The sequence below is a fragment of the Nothobranchius furzeri genome, chromosome 14, assembly GCF_043380555.1.
Source record: "Nothobranchius furzeri strain GRZ-AD chromosome 14, NfurGRZ-RIMD1, whole genome shotgun sequence".
NCBI classification, from domain to species: Eukaryota; Metazoa; Chordata; class Actinopteri; order Cyprinodontiformes; family Nothobranchiidae; genus Nothobranchius; species Nothobranchius furzeri.
This window is the reverse complement of record NC_091754.1, coordinates 59,369,586-59,392,240: the sequence shown is the minus strand read 5'-3', so window position 1 is coordinate 59,392,240 and position 22,655 is coordinate 59,369,586. Positions and strand designations below refer to the sequence as shown.

Sequence of the window (22,655 nt, the reverse complement as noted above, 5' to 3'; positions counted from 1 at the left end):
TCCCTCCATTTTTGTCCCCTCCATAGTTTTTTTAAATAGTGCTCAGTTGCACATATCTTGAACCGCAGAACGCTGTTTCTATTAATTTCACAGTATTTTAGTGTTGTAATTTTGTTCTTATTGTACACTGTTACTCCAGATTCTTAAATGTTATGTTTTTAGCTTTGTGTGGATAAGTCAAATTACACTTGAATCTCCTCACACACACACACACACACACACACACACACACACACACACACACAATTTAGATGATTAATGATTTAGCTTCATATATATAGTGGAGGACTGCCTAAATTTTGCAGACTAACGCCGGGGACACACCGGCCGCGGAAGCGCCGCGAAAATGGGGCCGCCTTCATTCGGCGCCCTTGTTGAGCTATTCTATAGACCACATGGGCCGCCGAAGAGAAGCGCTGCCAATCGCCTCGCGCCGGCGCCCCAGCCCGCGCCGTGCAGCGATCATTTCGGCGTCGGCTCTATTTTTTTCGCGGGTGAATCGCGTCAATTCTGGCAGGAAGTCAAACCTAGACATAAGAGGTAGGCCGGTAAAGTTAACAAAATAAAGCATTTCAAAATAAAATTCCGCAATAGTCAAATGTGTTCGTAATCAGACACTGCAGAAAAACCACACGAACACACACACACATCGAACTTGTGTGCGTGTGTGACCACGTGAAGGGGGGTGTGGTTTGGGGTGTCTTTTCACCAGAGCAAACAGGACAGAGAGGCAGAAAGTCTGAGGCAAGCAGTTAAGATGGATGACTTTAAATTAATTATGGAAGTTGAGAAACACAAGGAGCTGTACGACCCTCGAAAAACATGATTGTTTACGTACCCATTTCGGAAGAAACTGCTAGGATACAGCTGCAGAATTGGAGCGGGTTCCAAGAGATTCAACTGGCAGAAACAACTCATACCATAGGTTCACACACACACACACATGCGCGCGCGCACACACACGTAGAGGAAAATAGCTGAGAAAAGGCAGAGAGGAAATTGAGGACACCAAGTGTTTTAAAAGAAAAACTACAGCTGAGCCGAGGCGCGCCTCGACTGGGGCGCGTCTGATCTGAACTGAGGAGCGGCGAGCAGCGGCCGAATTTCGTGAGCGATTCGCTTCGCGGCACTTCCGCGGCCGGTGTGTCCCCGGCCTAACACAGATCTACCTTGTGATTCACAATGTTTTCTCTACTGATTATGCTTCCTGGTGTAGATGTGTAAATGTAGAGCGTCTGCGTTCCTATGAGCTGTCAGCCACACCGGGAAGCCTGTCTATGAATCTGCAGTCAGACTTCAATGATCCAACCCCACTCTCTGCACACAAGATTGATGGCATGCTGCTGTTGACCCCCAAGAGGTTCATACAAGTGAGACCACTGGTGAGTAATTCTCACAATCTGCATTTTTGATGACACATCCTAAATAACATGACTATATATGTATGTATGTATATATGTATACAGATTTGTCTTTTAAAACTGGTGAATATACAATTTACAGGTAATGCCTTTATGCTATGAGTATTAGAGCCACTGATGGAAAAAAAAATATAGAATTCTGAGAAAATAAGTCATAAATCTGAGTTTAATCTCAGAGTTCTGACTGGTACCTAAAACAAAAAAAAGGGAAATTGGGGAAGATTATGAGGGGGGATCAGAATTCTGACTTAAATCTTAAAATTCAGGCTTTTTTTGTTTGTTTTGATTTTTTTTAACAAAAACAATTCCTAAATAGTTTTTGTTTGTTTGGTTTTAGGTTCATGAAAAAAGTCAGAATTCTGACTTTAATCCCAGAATTTTGAAATTATCTGACTTTTTTTTTCTCACTTCTTTTCTTTTTCTTCAGTGACTCTAATACTCTTAGGCAATAAGGCAGTATTAGGGCCACTGAAGGAAACAATTGAATACTGAGATAAATGTCAGAATTCTGACTTTATTTATTTTCAGAATTTTTTCTTCTTCAGTGGCCCTAATACCCCTCCGTATTATGTAATGCTAAACACTTCAAATTAACTTTTGAATTCAGCAGTTTATCATTGGATTTAGATGCAGATATCACTGTCTTGGAAAATTGGTCAGAGCAATTTGGCATTGAGTTTGATTAGTAAACTTGACAGTATTTACACTCTTAATCTTCTTAGGAATTACATGATGTCCACACAAGGCGTACCACTGTTCTCCATGCCCTTCCTGTCTATCTACGTGAGGAAACCTCTGGGTTTTTGAGGACATGTGTGGTAAGTCCCAGTATTGTAAATTTGAACAAATCATTCTATTTATTTATGCATAAAGACAACACAAGGACAACGCACATGAACATTTTGGAAAATGTGCTATTGTTTCAACTACAAACCTTTGGCAAGATGTTTAAGCCTGCCACACACGAGAGCAATCAGCTGAGCAAACGGCCTCGAATGACTGTTTGCTCAGCAGATACCTCGCCATGTGCGCCTGATTTTCACTGAGTTTTCTGCCTCACGAGACGCTGAGGTGAATATCTGACCAGTTAGATATTTTCTGCCTCACAGGGGTAAAAACTCGCTGTGTGTGCACTACTGAGCTGCTGGCTAAGCTGAAATATTCTAGTGGCCAATCAAAGCACTTTCTCCGCTCACATGACCCCAAGATGTATTCAGATGCAGCCCCTTACCGTGTCTGCGTGTCTGAAAAATAAACAAAACGGTACCTTGCGGATCGATGGGCCCACTGTTTCCATTACCCTTTCGGAAGGATTCTGGGTCTTCCAGGTGCATCTCTTGGAGTAAATTGGCATAAACTCCTTGCCTGGTCCATCTTTCCAGCTACTGTAACCATATTTTCCTAACCTTCAAATGCCGGTGGCGGCGACGTTTCAGCAAAAACGGATAGGCATTTCCTCCGTTTCCAGCTCTGTCTCTGTGTTGTTTCTTTTCTGACATGCAGACAGGGGGCTGCCATCTTGGGGTCATGTGAGCGGAGAACGTGCTTTGGTTGGCCACTAGAATATTTCAGCTCAACCAGCAGCTCGGTAATGCGCACACGGCGAGTTTTTACCCCTGTGAGGCGGAAAATATCTTAACTGGTCAGATATTAACCTTAGTGTCTCGTGAGGCGGAAAACTCAGTGAAAATCAGGCGCACATGGCGAGGTATCTGCTGAGCAAGCGGTCATTCGAGACCGTTTGCTCAGCAGATGGCACTCATGTGTGGCAGGCTTTAAAGCACTGAGAATGATCAATAATCACTGCAAAGAATTCAAGCAGCTTTCATTAGCATAACACTGGCACACACGGAAGCCATCTCACTTTATTCGTAAATGAGAGCACAAAGCAACAGAATGAACTGGAGTAGGGCTGGGCGATATGGCCTAAAATCAATATCACCATATATTGAAGATCTCACCTCGATAACGATAAGTAGACAATAACTACAGGAATGCGTAGCAACAATATTTGTCCACTAGATGGGGCTGTCTCATGTATTACATTGACTAAAATTTTACATGACTCAAGGTGCTACAGCTTCTTAAAGGGACATAAATGTGGCCAACTTACACATCTTTTCATTTTTTTTATTATCAAATTTATTGACATGGGAAAAATTATCTGGATGAGAGACAAGAACTTGGATAACGATAAATCTTTGACATGTTGCCCAGCCCTAAACAGGAGTCTATCAGACTGCATTTATTGTTATTTACATGAAAATCTACTGAAATAAAAATGGCCACAGTCAGAGTTTCAGTTCAGATGTGATTAGTGTATGATCTCCCTTTCATTTTTGTAAGGATGATACCAATGAGCCGGACCTCAGGGATGCAGCAGTTGTCCTCCTGACAACCATCACCGATGATGCCGAGAGTCCGGTTACGTACGACCCAGTGAGAATCTGTTATCCTCGAGGGTGATGTGATTGTCAACCTCTCCAGCCTTCCTGATGCCTTCCTGGTAATGTTCGGCCTCATCTATGCCTTACATCTAGATTATCCGAAGGGACTGACCAACACGTTTGAGTTCACGCAGAAAATCTTACTTGGTCTTGATGAGTCTAAACTGTCACCCACGCTGCAGAGTCAAAAATGACCTGATGTTACACGTGTAACTCAAAATCTGAAAGAGTGGTGGATTCAGATGACTCACTCTGTTAGAGCATTGTCCACATCCACAATGTAATTTACTATTTGTCTGCTCTTTAATTGTTGATGTTAAAGTAACACACCACCATTTGGGCAAATATGTTCATTTTCCACTTCTCCTTGAGTTAACCCTCCCACTGTCCTAATGGGTAGGACCCCGCGAGGAAAGTTGACCATTGAGCAGGGTTGATGGTTCATCCCTTGGGTCCACGTGGCAGGGGTGAGGTGGTGCTCACTCCTCACCCCGTCACGTGGACCTCAAGGGATAAACCATCAACCCTGCTCAATGGTCAACTTTCCTCGCGGGGTCACCCATAATGACAGTGGGAGGAACAGTTGAGTTTTACCTTTTCTCTGTTCGTCCAGCCGTTCTGAGTCTGGCAACTCATTTGTGGCTTTAGTTTAGCGTGAATAATTGAATCGGATTATCCCATAGGCTAATCCGATTCAATACTCAACTGGTTTTATGCCAAATGGCATAAAGTACTCACTGACTTACTTGATAGTGGTTAGTGTAATTCATATTTTGTTAATGTTGAATCAATGTGCATCCTGATGTTGCTTTAAACCACCTACTCAAAGAAAGACTACACACTGCTGTTGTCCAGTTTTCAAAAGTGTGCGTTTGTAATTGTTTCTTTCAAATTTTGTTTTATTTTCTGTTTGAGTTGGCTTAATCAGTAACTTTAATTTGATCATAATTTGAAAATATATTTAATATAAACTCCAAATATTTAAGTTTATTTATGGTCTGATATACTCAAATATCTGAGTTTATAAACTCAGAAAATATGAGGCAACTGATTGCCTTACATTTTTTGAGTTCTGCCTACTTATTCGGGTTTACAGTGTACGAACTGTAAAGATTTTGTGGTGTCAGAGTTCACCTAACAGTTCAAGTGTTCATTTTTTTGCTTTGTGTGTTCACAGGGCATGCTCAGTTGAAGTTTCCATCTCTGCGCGTTCAAGATGTAAGAAAAATAATACGAAAGAAATGCAACAATGAAAACTTCAAAAAGGCATCAACAACCAAGCAAGTGGATCCATAAAATGGACTGATTTTTTAAAGGCATTTTTAAAAAGTCTTTCAAAATGGACAGAATTAACGCGTCATGTTCAGAACAGTTTGCGTTCTCATCTTTGATTAATCCTGGTAAACAGGTCTGTTTTTGTTCTGTTCTAATTCTCTCTGTTTAATAAATGTAAACAAAATGACTTAGCTATTTTATTTACTTTTTTTTCTCTGCATAAAGACAAAGTATCAGTAAATAGTGGAAATTAAATGTATTGGTAGTAAGCAAATAGCAGATGTTAAATGTTACTTGCAGTATGTGTTTATAGAAAAAATAGAGATACTTAAATGTACTAAAAGAATATTACGTCAAGTTTACTGTAAAGTGTACTTTCAAAACTGTAAGTATACTCAATTATATAAGAAGTACACTACAAGTAAACATACATTATTACTTTAAGTATAATTTTAAGTATACTTTCAAAGAGAAAAGTATACTCAATTATTTCAGAAGTGCACTACAAGTAAACTTATAATGTTACTTAAAGTTTATTTTTAAGTATACTTTCAGGGGCAAAAGTTTACTCAATTTTATTAGAAGTAAACTTATACTGTTACTTTTAAGTATACTTTCAATGAGAAAAGTATACTCAACTATATCAGGAGTACACTACAAGTAAACTTATATTGTTACTTTTAAGTATACTTCCAAGGAGAAAAGTATACTCAATTATATCAGAAGTACACTACAAGTAAACTTATAAGTATACTTTCAAGGAGAAAAGTATACTCAACTATATCAGGAGTACACTACAAGTAAACTTATATTGTTACTTTTAAGTATACTTCCAAGGAGAAAAGTATACTCAATTATATCAGAAGTACACTACAAGTAAACTTATATTATTACTTTAAGTATAATTTTAAGTATACATTCAAAGAGAAAAGTATACTCAATTATTTCAGAAGTACACTACAAGTAAACTTATAATGTTACTTAAAGTTTATTTTTAAGTATACTTTCAAGGGCAAAAGTTTACTCAATTTTATTAGAAGTAAACTTATACTGTTACTTTTAAGTATACTTTCAATGAGAAAAGTATACTCAACTATATCAGGAGTACACTACAAGTAAACTTATATTGTTACTTTTAAGTATACTTCCAAGGAGAAAAGTATACTCAATTATATCAGAAGTACACTACAAGTAAACTTATAAGTATACTTTCAAGGAGAAAAGTATACTCAATTATATCTGAAGTACACTCCAAGTACACTTGTGAGGTTACTTTAAGTATACTTTCAAAGAGAAAAGTATACTCAATTATATCAGAAGTACACTACAAATAAACTTAAATTATTACTTTGGAGTATACTTGTAGTATACTTCAAGTATACTTTTAGCGGCCCAATTTAGTCCCAAGGAGTACACTTCTAAGTAAACTTTAAGAACAAGTATGCAAATAAACTTCTGTACACTTAAGTATACTTGAAATTAAATACTTAAAGTATACTTCTTTTTCGTAAGGGTCGGCTGAGCTACATGCCTGGAAGGCTAAATGCTAATAAAATGCTAATTTGATTCTGGGGTCAAGGAAGCTAAATGACCAGTTTTACATTAAGTACTGGAACGTAGTGATGACAACGAGTACTAAAACCATCCTCTTGTTTTAAATGTATCAATGATAGCTAATTGTTTTATGCTAGGCTAAGCTTAAGCTGTTAAACTGCAGTCGTACATCAGGCTAAGTAAAAAACATCACCAGAGTGGTTTTACTGTTTCATTTATTATTTCACTTGTTAACGTGGGTTTAACGTCAGATAAAAATCCGTTTCTTTAGCGTATAAATAGATGAGATCACCAATAAAGCTGGTCTGAGATCAGGATCTTGTGGGAACAGGTTAGCAGTAATAAAACATAGCATAAGTTAGCGTTTGTTAGCATAAGCTAAAACAACAAAGCTAACAGACGTGGTTGGCCGAGCTCATAAAAGTGCATAAATCCTTATCAGTAATAATAAGAATTAGATTATATTTGAAGATGGTTGATGGTCAATGAGCCATAAAATGACCTTTTTACAAGGACACATCAAGGTGAACATAGTTCCAGCTTTCAGACTTCAGATTTAATCCAATCTAAACAAATCACAAAAATCACACTTGATACCTGCTATTTTATTCAGTTTTTTTAAATAATTTAATTTACAATTGCTTTCTTTATAAACAACAACTATTTTTACATTAATTTTTCAATCTCTTTAATTAATTATGATTAAAAAAAGGAATGCCTGTTTTGTGTGAGGTGAAATAAAAAAAGCAGCGTAAACAAAAGCTCGGAGGTTTCAGGAGGTTAGATAAAGTCCCGAGTCCTCGTGCAGCCATTGTTGTCATCGTTAGGTGTTGGATTACAGAACTAACATGACAGGACGTCATACCTGTTTGCCCCTCGTGGACGGCTCATGAGGGAGTTTCCAAAATGCTTTGAAACCACAGATGAGAGGATTAACCTCTTTAGACTGATTTATGAACGCATACAGTGAGACTGGATCGGTGGAGCGGCTCTGTAAATATTTAGTATTAGGATTAAATCTAGATGCATCAGTTCACTTCAAAATCAGATCAGATCTGTCCAACACTGAGATGGGAGATCTGTTGTGCTCATCCACGTACGACTGCATTAAAAAGTGGACGTCTGTGACGTTCAAAAGTCACACACGAACTGAGAACTACGATGTGATGTTTCGTTATGTCTTCAGGTCGATACCAACATGAACGAAGAGGAAATCATGCTTCTGTTCCATAAAGACGTGAAACGTTTAGTTTGACTCAGACCTTCTGATTGCTGTAGTAGGGGTCGATGTCCTCCAGAGGGGTGGACACCAGAGGTGGGGGAATGTCCCCGTAGATGAAGGGCAGGGATTTCCCCGCCTCCAGGTCGCTGTTGGGCTTAGGCCCATTCTCATCGTCCTCGTCGCTGCGGCGCTCCGCCCGCGGTCTCCGGGCCTCCTCCTCGGCGATGCGCCTCTCGATGGCGGCCAGCGACTCGGGGACGAAGGGGCGGAAGCTGTCTGGTCCGGGCGGTACAAGCAGCTGTGCCATCTTGTCATCCTGCTCCTTCAGAGGGCAGCGAGGGGCTCAGCTGGTGAAGAAAGCTGCAGGGGGGGGGAGAAATGACAAGTCAGGACCTGTAAATAACCAGCAGCCGTCACAGATCAACCCAACTACAGTACACACCATGCTGCATCAGGGCGTGCTTGTGGCCCCTTTAATGAGGACAGTGATCTCAGGCAGGTCTCTGAGTGTTACCAGCAGCAGCACCTAGCAGGAACATGGCCTGTTGTCTCCTCAACACAACATCATTAAGTATGAGTGTCAACAATGTCATCACAACAGCCTTTCTGTGAACACTAGTGAATTCTGCTGCTTCCTTTGGGCTAGGCTTGGGCGATAAGCACCAAAACTTAACATGTTTATATTTTTCAGCTGGATTAGATACTAGATATTAGATATTAGATACACGGATATTCCTCTTCCAGTAAAGTATTTACATCAAAAGCTGCTAAGAGTCAAAGCATAGGTATACGTTTATAATCTCAATCAATCTATGCACTCTATAATCTATGCAGCGTCATTTAAATCGATGCACCTGTGGTCCGTATCATTCATGATTACACTCAGGGTCCGAAATTAAATTTTTTACTCACCGGCCAAGTTGGCCGGTAGATGATGAAAATCTACCGGCCAAAATTCTAAATGATTTAGATCGACCTAAAGCATGTAATTCTATATTATGTTGATTCCAAACAGAGTGACAAAATAATTAAAACATCAATTAATAAGAAAAACAACTCTTTTGTCATTTTTACTATTTATTTATTTATTTTTAGAGATGTTTTTATGAACTCTTTCATTGAAATCTAGTCAGACTCCTTGTTTTCTCTGTCCATGAAGTCTGGCCTCCTGCTTCTGACACCGTCTTTGTGCCAAAGCATTACAGCCTCATTTGGGTCCTAGGCCTTGATCTCTGGAGAACACAGCTGCACCATGAGAAGATCTGAAAGTGTGTCAGGGCTAGGGTTGTCACGGTAACCGGTGTAGCGGTAAACCCCGGTAAAGAAGTTGACAATAATAATAACCGTCTTGTTTTTTTTAAAAAAAACAATTATCTCGGTGGATTACTGTGGCTGCGGTGTAGGCGCGGTGACCCTTACCAGCCACCGTATCATCTGCTGAAGTTGCCGGCGGCACATGCGCACTTTGTTGTTTAAGACCAAAACTTTCTTTAAGCTAAAGCTGAAATAATGGCCAGAGGAGACGGCAGCACTCGGGACATTTATTATCCCTCAAAGAAGACAAAGTCGGAAGTATGGGCATTTAATGGATATTTGAAGAATGCCGAGGGCCAGTTGTCTGTGAAAGGCAGCGACGCTACGTGGCCATTATAATGCAGCCATTGTCTCACGACTCCGCCATCTCCAGTTCGCCACTTTTCACAAAATCTTCTGGTTGCCACTGGTCCTGGCGGTATTTCTCCCAGTTCGACGAGTTTTCTTTTGGAAGGCTGGCTGACTCCAGTTAAAAACCGCCACATTTCACCGCTAGTTTTAACACGAAGCTAACGGCTAACTTGATAAACTGATTGAATGGGATAGGTGGAAATGACGTTGGATGCGGCGCTCACGTTTCGCGTACGTTTGTGTACGTTTCGCGTACGTTTGTGTACGTTGCAAGCAGGCGGGAGGAGTATCAGAAATCCATGGAAGATGACTGATAAGCATAACTAATTTGGTGCAAACATTTACTCGCCAGGTGGCAGGTAGAGCTCAAAAATGTACTCGCCAAATGGAGCAATTTGCTCGCATTTGGCGAGTGGCGAGTGTTAATTTCGGACCCTGATTACACTGCTATTGCATCATACGTTAATTTGCTGAGGTAAAAGCATCCACTGGAGTTTGATCACACGGGTCATGCAGGACTTTCTTTTTAAAGTCAAGATATTGTCCAGTCCTTCTCTGCTGTAGGCATTGTCCAATGATGTCATCAGCCACTGGAACACCAGCGTCATCCTTTTAATTACAGTTTACAAATCTCACTCTGGTGGTTTTACGGATGGGAGCGTGCTTCCTTCTGGTAGGGAGTCTATGCATCCCGGACAGAAAAGTGTAACACAGTCTAGCGATTTCTGTCTGGATAAATGAATATTTGACGTAACTACGGGGCAAACGCTTTTTTAAACATTCACACAAAAAATTCTGAAAAATGTTTCTTAAACGTAAACAACGAAGCTTTAATGCCTGAACCTCAATGACCCCATTTTGTCTTTTTTAAACTTTTACTTTGAAAAGACCAGGAACTTCATGAGCTTACCCAAAGTTCTATGATGTTTAAAGCTAACAAATTACAGCCCATAGAGAATGTTACACTCCATGTAAATAAACATTTTTTATAATTAATTCCTTAAAAAGACAGTGTGTAGTTTTTAACCGTTAATCTCTGGAAAAATCCATCAAAATGTTGTTGAAAATGAATGAAAAGAAGCCCAGTTGTTGACAAATATTGACGGCTTCGTAACATACACCCAAAAAATGATGGGCTCGACACACGGGAGGCGACAAACGACCGCGGTCAGCGAAATTTGTCGCTGTTGCTTTTATTACCTGGCACACGGGAGGCGATCCGCGCCAGCGGCAAAGCCGTCTACGCGTTCTGTTCCATGGCGAAATCAAAACTTCCGTTGTTTTGTTTGGCTGTGTCAGGTTGGAGGGAATTAAGGTTAATTAGGCGGTTCAGGGTTAATAAAGCGGTAGATATGATGTTTCACAAGGTGCTGTTAGAGTTGTGTGAAGTCTTACTTCTGATTTTACTATAAAACATAATAATAATCAACTTCTCTTCCATGTTTGCTCAGAGGTGTACGGAGCATCCTGTCCGCTCATTGGTCAGTGAATGAAACCTCCGTTGATTGGTCCTCGTCCGAGCGACAGCGATGAAAAGTTGAAAATATTTTCTGGGATTGCGTCGCTGGGTCGCCTGTGCACGACACGTGCACGAGCGCAAAATTTCACACGCACGTTTTTCGCGTTTCGCTTGGTAGGAGGGAGACCCGCGATTATCGCTTTGTCGCGCATGTCTCATTGAAAATGAATGGAGGAGAGGCGATGTCGCCTCCCGTGTGTCGAGTCCATTAGGTCTAAAATTACATGGAAGCAGGTCTAAGGGTGTTTCTCAATGCCAAGGAACCTCGCTTTGATGTATTGGCCCCGCCCTGGTTGCCTAGGAGATACGTCATCAGGAACGCCCAAGAAGTTTTCTCATGTTCATTTTCTACCGAGGCGTTAGCTGCTTAGTAGTTGCAGCTTCGGTGGCTAGCGGGTAGTAACTCACATATTTAATTTAATAAATATACACAATTTAATAAGTAAAAGGCTCGTTATATATTTATATTGAAACTAATACGTATAAAATATAATGTTATCTCCCGTGTCACGTGACGTTACGTGACCACCGTGGAAGCCGCGGTCACGTGATGCAAGTCTGTTCCATTTAACCGTTTTCTTTGACCAAGGAAGGACAGCGTCCTCGTAAGCAAGGCACCTGGCCTCGCAGGACATTGCCTTGCAAGGCCAGGTGCCTTGACATTGAGAAACACCCAAAGTCTTAGGGCGACTCCATATTAGATGCCATGTTTCCTTCTACGGGAGCCCATGAGGAGAAAGTCCATTTACTGATTTGTAACAAACGGTTACAAAACTTTCACCATTCTTAAATGTTGTTTTACACATTTACCTCTTCACTCATTGCCAGTGATGAAAGGAAGTCTGATGTGCTCGTTATTTTCCTAAAGTTTGCACTCCCCAAGGTTTTCTGACCCTAATGGGCATCCGTTGGTAAGGTCTTACTCCAACACAAAAATACAGCTTGCTTGCAACGATTTAGCTATCTACTGCCCCCCCATCACCAGGAAAAATACACACAGTCACTTTAACCCCCCCCAAAAGTGTGTTTCCTAAAAGTAAACAAGACGTTCTACGTCCCTAAACCCATCAGAGACCAGCTTGATGCACCCTTGTGTTTTAACGTCCAGAGGCAGAATGGGGGAACTGACACTGATCCACCTTGATGGGTCTGAATAGACGCCTGAATTAGATTTAGTGTGTCGGGTTGGAGGCTGTGCATGTGATGTGGGGCTGGGCTGGGCTTCCCGGTCAGGGTTGAGTGAGTTATCAAATGGGCCGTCTAGTTTAGGTTGCCGGGTTTCTGATATATTCAAAAGCAGAGTGGGGGAAGGCGGCTAGCTAGGGTCTGAGAGGGGCAGGGTTAAATCTACACATTTATAGGCCGCATCTCTAATAATTCAAGGTATTTTTATAAATGATTTAATGTTTATCAAAACGCTTTTTACATACCTTGCCATACTTTTAAAACATATTGATTTTGTTGGTTCTACAGTCATTTCTCACAACCGATCTACAAATAAAAGCTTCTGCACACATCAGAATTTGGTGATTCATACATAAACTCAGGCTGGTATGAGGTTTCTAAAAAGGTTTATGAGGCTAGGAAAAGAGAGAAAACCATTGACAAGAGCATGTTCTGCATGCTAATGGCCGAGTGACTAATCCCTTTTCTGTTGCGCACAATGGTCTGACGTTTTCAGTTTTATAACTGGTGACTGATGGCTAGGGTTCACGTGGAAATCATGAGCAATCAGAAATTTGTCATTATTAAGCTATTTCAGAGTCCAGAAAAGCAGAAGAAGCATGTCTGCTAAAGATGAGGTTCTCTGAGTACTCAGAGGCAGGATGGAGGTTATTAAAGGTAAACAGCTGAAACAAGTGAGGGAAAAGATTATTTATGAGGATTATCAGACCAGTTCTCCTCATGAATTATATTTTTCAGCTTTTGATTTAATAGAAAACGGGGCTTGTGTAGAGGTAGAGAAGGTCTGTTGTTGCTGCTATTCTGGTCCTGCTGGACCTGACTGCAGCCTTTGACACTGTTGACCATCACCTGCTACTGGAGAGGCTGAGAGACTGGGTAGGCCTATCAGGATCTGCTCTGGAGTGGTTCTCCTCTTATCTCTCTGAGCGCTCCTTTTCTGTGGCCGTCTCCATGTTTAGGTCCTCTACCACCTCTCTTACCCACGGTGTCCCACAAGGTTCTGTGCTGGGGCCTCTGCTCTTCCTCCTCTATCTGCTTCCTCTTCAGCACATCCTGAGCTCCTTCAAAGGAATCTCCTACCATCTTTATGCAGATGACATCCAACTGTACATCTCCTTTAAGCCCCATGAGATGTCTAAGCTGCAGCTGTTACACACCTGCTTGGACTCTATCAAAACCTGGATGGCTGGGAGCTTTCTTCAGCTGAATGAAGATAAGACTGAGATCCTCATCTGTGCCCCAGACAAGCTGGTTCCCAAAGTCAGAGACTCTCTTGGTCAGCTTGCTTCTCACACCAAACCCTTCATCAGGAATCTTGGTGTGACCTTTGACCCAGCTCTCACCCTGGATTCTCATGTCTTTTTGTTCTTGTGAAACGCCTCGTGATATTTATCTTGAGAGGCGCTATATAAAATGTTGTTTCCTCTTCTTCTGCAGTTAATTATTTCCTCAAATTAGAAACAAAAGTCAATTAACAGTTTTAACAGCAGCTTTTAAGTAAAAACAAACGCGGCTGACAGTGATTATTGCCCCAATCAGCAGCAGCCAGACTCCTCAGCCCACAGCCGTAAGTACCTACCACCCTCTCACCCAGAGACACGTCCTTTTCCCACAGGAAATGGAGAAAGGCACGTAAACAAGAAGCGTTATTATCAGGGGCTGCTCAAGGGCCTCCTGGTCTCATCGGGCTCAGATGCGAGTCTCGTTTCTGCCAGGAAGCAGGAACCTCCCAGGAGGAGAGAACTAACCCTGCTTTTTACTTTAAAAGTCACAAAACCAACAGGAGGTAGCGTACATCAGTTCTGACATTTCGCTTGAGGAGCAGGTAGTCTGAATGATCACGTTGCTCCGACCTATGTGAATAAAGATTTTACCAGAACACGTTCTGAGATTTGTTTAAAATCTCAGAAAAGTGGTAAATACCATCTTTAAACCGAATAGTTGGCTGGTTTCGCTCCGAGTGGTCATGATGTATTTCTATACCCATCGTACCCTGTACCCTTTCCACATTTGAGACAAAACAAAAGAGGTGTGTGAATGTGTGTGTTCATGGGTGAATGAGTGTTGTAATGTAAAGTGCCTTGGGGGGTTCTAGGACAAAAAAATGAAAAAAGAACATTGATCGTTAGTCTTTTCAGTCCTATAAACTGCTCTCTTGGAGCTCACACCAATCGGAAGGTTGTAGGTTTGATCCCGCTCCTGCTGGAGTGTCACGTCCTCTCCTGAACGTCCAGGAGGACGAGGGGACTAACACAGAAAAATAGGTGGAGGAGTGTGTGTGAGGATAAATAACCAGGTGGTGAGAGTAAAAACAATAAAATAAGGCTTACAACAGGGAAACGGTGATGAAAAGGTGGAAACTGAAAACGTAAGCGGTTAACTGCTTACGAAAAACGGCTTTTAGCCGAACTAAATAAAAACCACCTAACAGAAAAAAATCGCCGGCTCAAAGTCAAACGGGGACAAAAACACCGAAATGAGAAACTGACACTCTGTCAGTTAACCTGCAAATGAGGAACTAAGCCTATTTCCCACAGAAAACCCTAAGCGAGCGTACGCCACAGATTAACCTTAGCAAGGAAATCGTAACCAAGCTCAGGAGAATCACAGACTAGCTCTGGATCTCCTCCACTGTCTGCTCTGCTCCTCTTTTAAAGTCCTGCGGGCTGCTTGATGGCTGATTTGGGTCAGCTGCTGCCGTTTCTGGCGCGCCTCTCTCCAAGGTCCTGGACCGCCCGGGAGGGGGACTGAGCTGCTCTGGAAACTGTCCCAGGTGCTGAAACTCGGCGGTGGGGACAGCAGGCGCAGATAAAGATGACGAGGAGGACCGAGGGGACGAGGGTCATCGCATAGAGAATGCTGCGGATGTGTCCTTGGGCAAGGCACTTAACCTACATTGCCTGCAGACGCTGGGTTGAAGAGATCGAAGGCGCCAGTGTTCAGCAGTCTTGCTTCCGTCAGTGCGCCTCAGGCAAGCTGTGGCTGCCTTGTAGCTCATCATCACCAGCGTGTGGATGTGTGTTGGAACGGGTGAATGACTGGCTGTGTTGTGAAGCGCCGTGGGGGGGTTGTAGAACCCTAAAGAGGCACTATACAAATGCAGGCCAATTACCACACATTCGCTCCAGGCTGATGTTTGATGAACTTTTAGGATGTCGGGCATAGCGAGAACTCCCGATTATCGCAGAATTCAACATTTTACCCTGAACTTGTCTGATTGACAGAAAAGCTAAAATAGATGTTAACTTGGATTCACAGTAAAAAAGAGCCAGCTGTCTCTAATTAGATAATGATTGATGTGATTTTCAAAGTTAAAGATTAATGGATGCAAATGGAATACCTCTTAAGTCATCCCGTTGGTAGTTTATTTAACACACACTGAACTTAAAGTCTCGTTCCGGACTATTTCTCTTATCCGATGGCACCATCTAGTGGCTGAGGAGCGTATCACACAAATAATTTCTCCTTCCGTTTTTTAAGATGGCGACTTCACGTTTCTTGTTTATAAATGTGCTTAAGTAGCCGACAAACAGCTAAAACACGTTGTTTTACGAGTATTATTCTCATGTCACGTTGTGTTCTCATATATTTATATTTTAGAGACTTACTTGTCCGTGAAAAGTTCATCAACTCTGCATCAGCCGAGGTATTCCTTAAATTTGCATGTAAGCGGTAGTTTAACGCTATTGGTTGGTTCTGGTCGGCTGCGGGGTGGGGGGCTTGCGTAGCAAAAGATAAATAAATAAAAAAGACGCATTGTTTACGTTATATCACATTACATGGTAAGAAAATCACTTTTACAAATTTCTGAAAAATCATGATTTTTGAAAGGGGAAAACTCCAGAAAGATACGTTAAGTGATAACAAGTGTTTCCCATAAAGGTAACACATCAGTAGCTGCCTTTCTTTGTTGCTTGTGAATCAAAAGTGTGACTTGTTCATGTCATGATCTGCTTCTGTTTTTGGTTAAGTTTGGTGTTTCCCTCATCTCCGGTCATTATCACACGCACCCATTTCCCCGTCAGCTCACCTGCTCCTAGTTTGCTAATCCCAATCTCAGTAAAGAGTTGGCCCCGTTTTTCTGATTCTCCTGTTAAATGATACCGCTGCACTCCTGCTCTCTAGCTCCATTCGCTCCCATGCGCTCCTGTTGCCATTACTGAAGTGTTTAAGTTCGCCTACCACCTCCTGAGCTGAGGTACTTTTGGGTCATTGTGTCAGAAATGCCGAGAGTTTTAATCTGATTCTTGGATACATTTAATACGTAGAAGGATATTTTTGACAATCCAAATGTCCTGATGTGTAATAATTCCCGTTTAATTAGCAGAACTTCTGTTTAGAGGAACAGTTTATGCCCTACGGGATGGCTAAGCTAACCAGAAACATGCCTGCTCTGCTTTAAATGTAGATATTGATATTTAATTCTTGTCCAGGGCTCACTAGTCTTTTTATGTCAGATTGACATTAAAAACTTCAGATTCTGTAATTAAATGGTTCACATGGAAGATCTAATAATCCCAGAGTGAATTCGTTCTTAACAATGATGAGTTCAAAAACTGGAGAAAAAAATCGGATTGTTGTAGTATTGCTTTGTACTTGCGTACTTAAAACTAAACAGGAAAGAACAATCTGATGTTTGACTTTCAGATTAACAGATTAGGTGGATCATGGTACATAATCTGATCACCGGCAGAATTATTTTGGGTGTTTCGCTAACGCTAAAGGCTACTCCAACTGCAACAGTGAATGGCTTGTATTTGATACAGCACCTTCTAGAGTCCTAGAGCCCCCCAAGACACTTTACAACACAACTCACCCATGAACACACACATTCACTCCCTGGTGGTGATGAGCTACAACATAGTCACAGCTGCTCTACAGCGCAGCGACAGAAGCAATGCTGTCATGCACAAGCACCACCACTCTGACCACCAACAGCAGGCAAGAAGGGGTAACTGTCTTGCCCAAGGACACAACAGCAGCAGCAGACCGAGCACGGACTGAACCTGCAACCGTTCGGTTACGGGGCGAACATGTAACTCCTCTGCCACCGTCGCCCCCATACCCATGACCAAAGTGATGCAGCTGTCCTAAAACAACTCGTTATTTTATAAACAACCATCAGTTAAGCCATCAAACCAACAACCCTGAGGTCAGCCGCTAGTCCATTTTAAGCCAGATGAAGTTCCAAAAGGTTGAAGACCTCAGCGTGGGTCCTGAACACCTGAGGTGACCTCCAAAAATCCAATACAAAAAACTTAGCTAGTAACATAATTACAGTAAACAATGAAAAAGCAGTGATAGATAAATAAATAATACAATGTCAACACGGTCTTAACCGTCTTATAAACTCCAGCGATCAATAGTTGAGGTCACATGACTCCGACAGGGTCGTTTTGTGAGCCAGAAGCTTAAAAGCGGGTACCTCTACTCCAAGCCACAGCTTTCTATTCAGCATGTTCGTGAGGTCTGCAGAAGCCTTTTGTCACGCATCGATTCAAATCAGGCGTGTTGAAGCAGAGAAGCATCTAAAACATCCTGAATTTGACACATTTCCATTAATTCAGCAGAAAAAGTCGCAAATTCCTGCTTGATTATTTTGATGCTGGTTCTGTTCACCAACCATTGAATTCCATATAACCACGTACTTAAGGTGCGTGAGCTCTGACGTGCTCAAAATCTACTTTTCTGTTCAGGAACAACAGACAACAGCACTTTCTGAATTCGTTTTACACTAAAAACACGTCATAATAACTGAAATGTCATGTGAAATGAGATTTTAGGTCCTTTTTTTTGTAAAACAAACAGGTAGACCATTAAAAAGAGCCTTTATGTGTAGGATCATGTCTGGAGATGTTGTTTTAGGACAGACTTTAACATTTATCGCCTCTAAGGCAGGAGAGCCTCTCAGCACAAACACCAGTGCTGATTTTCCATGAACAGATGGTTCGGTGTCCACGGAGCTAAATAGAGGAACGCAGCTGCCTCCAAAACAAACAAGTAGAAACCGACTTCGTGTTCTTGATAGAAACAAGCAGGGGTCTCATTTATCAAACTTGGCGTAGAATCCTTACTAAAACCGTACTTAAGCCCAGCAAAATAAATGTACTCACGCCAAGCAGGTTTGTGATCTATCAAACATGGAGTACGCACAGCTGCACGCAATCTCCGCTTCATAAATCAGAGACTAACGAGAATGTTTCTCAGTGGCATTTTAGTCACATCCCGCCCTCACCACGCCCACTTACTGCCATAAATAGTCAATGCAAAGTGCCTTGTGGATCTCATGCACATACATAAGCCGGCTGTTGCAGCGCTCCGCCAATGACATGGCGACCGTAGATCAAGGCAGATCAAGGAAGCGCTATTTCACAGAAGCAGAAGTTGAGGTACCTGTGGGTGAGGTGGAGAAATGAAAGGAAGTGCTTTTGCAAAACAAATGAGAGAAAATCCACGGAGTGGCACAGCGTTGCTGAAGCCGTCAATGTTGAGTTCTTCAGAGAGATCTGTGGCGGATATTAAAAAAAAAAAAGATCCAATCAAGATTCGATCCCCAGACTTCCGGGTGAAAGTCACGCGCGCTAACCAGTCAGCCAAACGGAGCTCTCCCTTGTCCAAGTAGCCAGGGTGCATGATCAATTGGGTCACATTGACAGAACACACACACACACACACACACACACACACACACACACACAAGGTCACAGACGCATGACATTCTGTCTCAATCTGTCCCCCTGCTGATATTCTGCATTCTGTATTCTGCGCTTCAGGCTGTGTCTGTGTGCACGCGCGCGTGTGTGTGTACGCGCGCGTGTGTGTATGCACGTGTGTGTGTGCGTGTGGGGGGTCTTGTTCTGTGTGAAAACGAAGCGGTACAAGTGATAATGCTGCAGGATTTCATAACTTTATCCTTCTCAGCAGCAGCACTGCAGGTGCTCTCCATGTCCAACATGTGCGTAAGCCAGGTCCTTAGTCAACTTAAAAGTTGCGCAAATTTTTCCGCTACGTTTTCTTTCATAAATCACAAAGTTTGCGTGGAAAGTTGCTTACGCAGTTTTCCGACCCCGTTTTGTGCGTAAGCAAGCTTGATAAATGAGGCCCCTGGTCTTAATGTCTGAAACGTTTAGATAACGCCAGCAGCCTGCTCTGACGAGTGGTGCTTTCCGTGGTGCTGAAGGGAGGAAGCAGCGAGAAAAGAGGAAAAAACAGAAAAACCCTGTTAAGGAAATACATTCATGCCTATGTGAAGTGTCTGAGGTGACCTTACTTCACTCTGAGGACGTTTACACGCGCCTGTTACTCCTGGACGGCAAGGAAGTGAGACAGACCTAAAGATATTCTGCGGTATTGACCCCCTAACGGCTACAAATACACCCAGGTGCGTCCCAGGAAGTAGACGCAACCGGTAGTTGGAAATCACAGAGGTACCTGTAATTGTCGCCGTCTCGAGACAAACCGACAGGGCCACGGTAGCAGCTGTCGCCATGTTGATGTCTCCGGTTTTTATTTATTTATATTTTAACAAAAAAAATCGACACTCGATGCGTCAGACAATAAATCCTTTTTAGATGCGGGTAAACAACCCCCCCCCCCCCAACACACACACACACATACACACCACACACACAGGTTGAGGGTTTTATTAGCTTTTATAGCAGCAGTCACCCTCAACCATCACCTGGAGAGCCTTCAGCAGGGTTTTAATAGGACGATTTTGTCCTAAACACCTAGACTAGGCAGGTAAACAACGAGCCTTTCCCGCTCTGACATGGCGATTTAAGAACATCTAGACGGGTTTTTCATCAGAACACCGCCAGACCCTGAATGGGCCTGGGCGTGTCCTGGCCAGATGTGTGCCTGTAATCGATCCCCACTCAGAGGTGCCCTGAAAACAGACATGATGGGAGCTTTCCTCCCTCTCCTGTCACCTTCACCAGAGGTTCTGACTACCTGTTAAACCTCGATAAACGTCTGCGTCACAATGTTAGGAACGAGGTGCGCGTCCAGCCTAAAAAGATGCTCATTTTCTCCTAGCACGTAGTTCTTTTCCCAGTGTGTGTGTGTGTGTGTGTGTGTGTGTGTGTGTGTGTGTGTGTGTGTGTGTGTGTGTGTGTGTGTGTGTGTGTGTGTGTGTGTGTGTGTGTGTGTGTCACGACGATAACGGTTCAAATTCTCATTTTTTCCTTTAGGAATCAGATTGGACGCGCTGTTTTATAATTAAACAACTTTAAACAGAAGCAAAATCTGCTGCCTGTAATGAGTTTGAACATTTATTAGGCTTGACGCATCGACGGTGTGCTCAAGCGAGCAATTAGCGGAAGAGTCAAAGAAAAACAATAAATAAGACAACTCGTTGACGTTGCATTGTGTCAATTTTTCATAAACAATCTAAAAATTAAAAATGTCAACATGTTTAGACTCGCATCTAAGATGTCAGCTGCATGCACCCGGATTAGACCCAAACTGTGCCAAAAACAACCAAATGAGGATCCTTACCACCATTACGGCGCCCAGCAGGTGAGGACCCTGAAGGCAGAGCCCATCTCCAGATAAATAATCCCTCAGTTTAAAAAGATGAACGGCCACGTCGACCTTTAATGGCTCGCCTCCTCCTTTTAGAGACAACGGTTAGCAGTGAACGGATGGTTATTTGTTTAACGAGCGCTCCTTTGATGCGTTTTAGCCGCCCTTGCTCTCGGTGGAGAAATCATTCCGCGCTTCCGGTTGGTTGGCATCGCCGACTGGGAGTGAATGTCTCGCAGAAGCTGCGACTGTCACAAGATGGCCTGAAAGAGCAGAGCAGCGGTGCTGGAAACCAAGTCGCAGCTCAGGAGGAGGCGATCTGAGCGCACCAGAATGTTCTGGAGACGCGACTTCATATAATAAGACTTCTAATCATCATCATTGGTCTATTATTAAAGGTATTGCGCTCACGATCACCATGGAGTTCAATTAAACGATTTATTTTGTTTATTTAAAGTGTTTTTTCCCTCTTTTTAAATTAACCAAAACCTAAAACATAAACCTGAAATAATAACGTCGTTGTTTTCTATTTTTCCGATTAAATGGCGCGTTTCACCAGGTTTCTATGACGTTATCACGTGATTAATGTATTCTCTTGAGATTGTGTTGCTCTTTTTATCCGCAGAAATATTGATATTTATAAAATGTCAACAGTTGTTCTGAGATGGAGGCGAGGAATATGCTTTTGCAGGCACGTGCGCGCTCACGTGGGGAATACAGTGTGCCCAGATCATTCAATTTGAACAGTTCTGTGTGTGTGTGTGTGTGTGTGTGTGTGTGTGTGTGTGTGTGTGTGTGTGTGTGTGTGTGTGTGTGTGTGTGTGTGTGTTTAGCGGTGAATTCTTGCCACCTGCTGGGCAGTTTGTTCCTTTACATCAAGACTTTTTTTAGTTTAGCACATTAACAACAAAGTTATTCATCACGGTCCTTTACATGATTTAAAAGGAAAAATCGAATTTATGGTTTGTAAAGAGTTAAAAGGATCCCTTCCACTACCTAACACACACACACACACACACACACACACACACACACACACACACACACACACACACACACACACACACACACACACACATACACACACACACACACACACACCAGGCTCTGTAGATGAATTTTTGTTGTGTTGGTATCACCTACTGGTGGAACTGAGTATTGCACCGTGTGGTTTGCATGCTTCGAGCAGATCTCAATCTGTGCAGCAGATCCGTGTCTTCGATCACAGACTGAAAACTCAGGCTGGAAAGAATTTAAGGACAAAATAAAATTAGGATAATCTGCAAAACAAAATATCTGTCATCATGCAAGAAAAGAATCCCTATGAATTTGTAACAATCAAATCTAATCCAAATGTAACTAAGAGTAAAACCATGTAAATTTTATAAATGTTTAAATAAATACAACATAGAAATAAAATATATTCAAAGGAAATATTTAAATGAACTGAATGTAAAAATAAGATACAGGATTAAATGAGAAGTCTAAATTAATTAAATACATAAACAAATAAAACTTGCAAATGAATTCAATATTTACATTTATTATAACAATAAATACAATAAACAATTAAAAATATAAATAAAATCAGTTGAAATATGATGCTACCTGCTGACAGCCGTAACTGAGGTGAAGCTGAAACTGAGCTAAAAGGTTAGATTAATTAGTGACCCTAAAACGTCTCTGGGTGTGAGCGAGTGAACTATGATGGGAGACACCCGCAGCATCATCTCTCACAGAAAACGTTCAGTAGACGTTTGGTAACACTCTTATCCAATCAGAGAGCTGGAATCTTCCCAGCTGTGAATTCTTCCTGGAGGGAGTCATCAGCTGACATACCA

General features: G+C 42.0%; 2 protein-coding genes across 5 annotated transcripts in view; one reads left to right on the top strand and one right to left on the bottom strand.

Moving 5' to 3' along the window:
* scn1lab (sodium channel, voltage-gated, type I like, alpha b) overlaps positions 1-20,962 on the bottom strand; it is a 70,784-nt gene extending 49,822 nt beyond the window's left edge. For all 3 annotated transcript variants that reach the window (XM_070544258.1, XM_070544257.1, XM_070544259.1), the window contains exons 1-2: positions 20,788-20,962; positions 7,960-8,279 (exon numbers count right to left, since the gene is read on the bottom strand). In XM_070544258.1, the coding sequence (XP_070400359.1) occupies positions 7,960-8,226 (267 nt within the window). In that variant the 5' untranslated portion in view covers positions 8,227-8,279; positions 20,788-20,962. The remainder of the gene's footprint in view (positions 1-7,959; positions 8,280-20,787) is intronic.
* A 123-nt stretch (positions 20,963-21,085) lies between these two features.
* LOC107380959 (protein cordon-bleu) overlaps positions 21,086-22,655 on the top strand; it is a 32,871-nt gene continuing 31,301 nt past the window's right edge. For both annotated transcript variants that reach the window (XM_054743251.2, XM_054743254.2), the window contains exon 1: positions 21,086-21,212. The gene's annotated coding sequence lies outside the window, so the exon portion shown is untranslated. The remainder of the gene's footprint in view (positions 21,213-22,655) is intronic.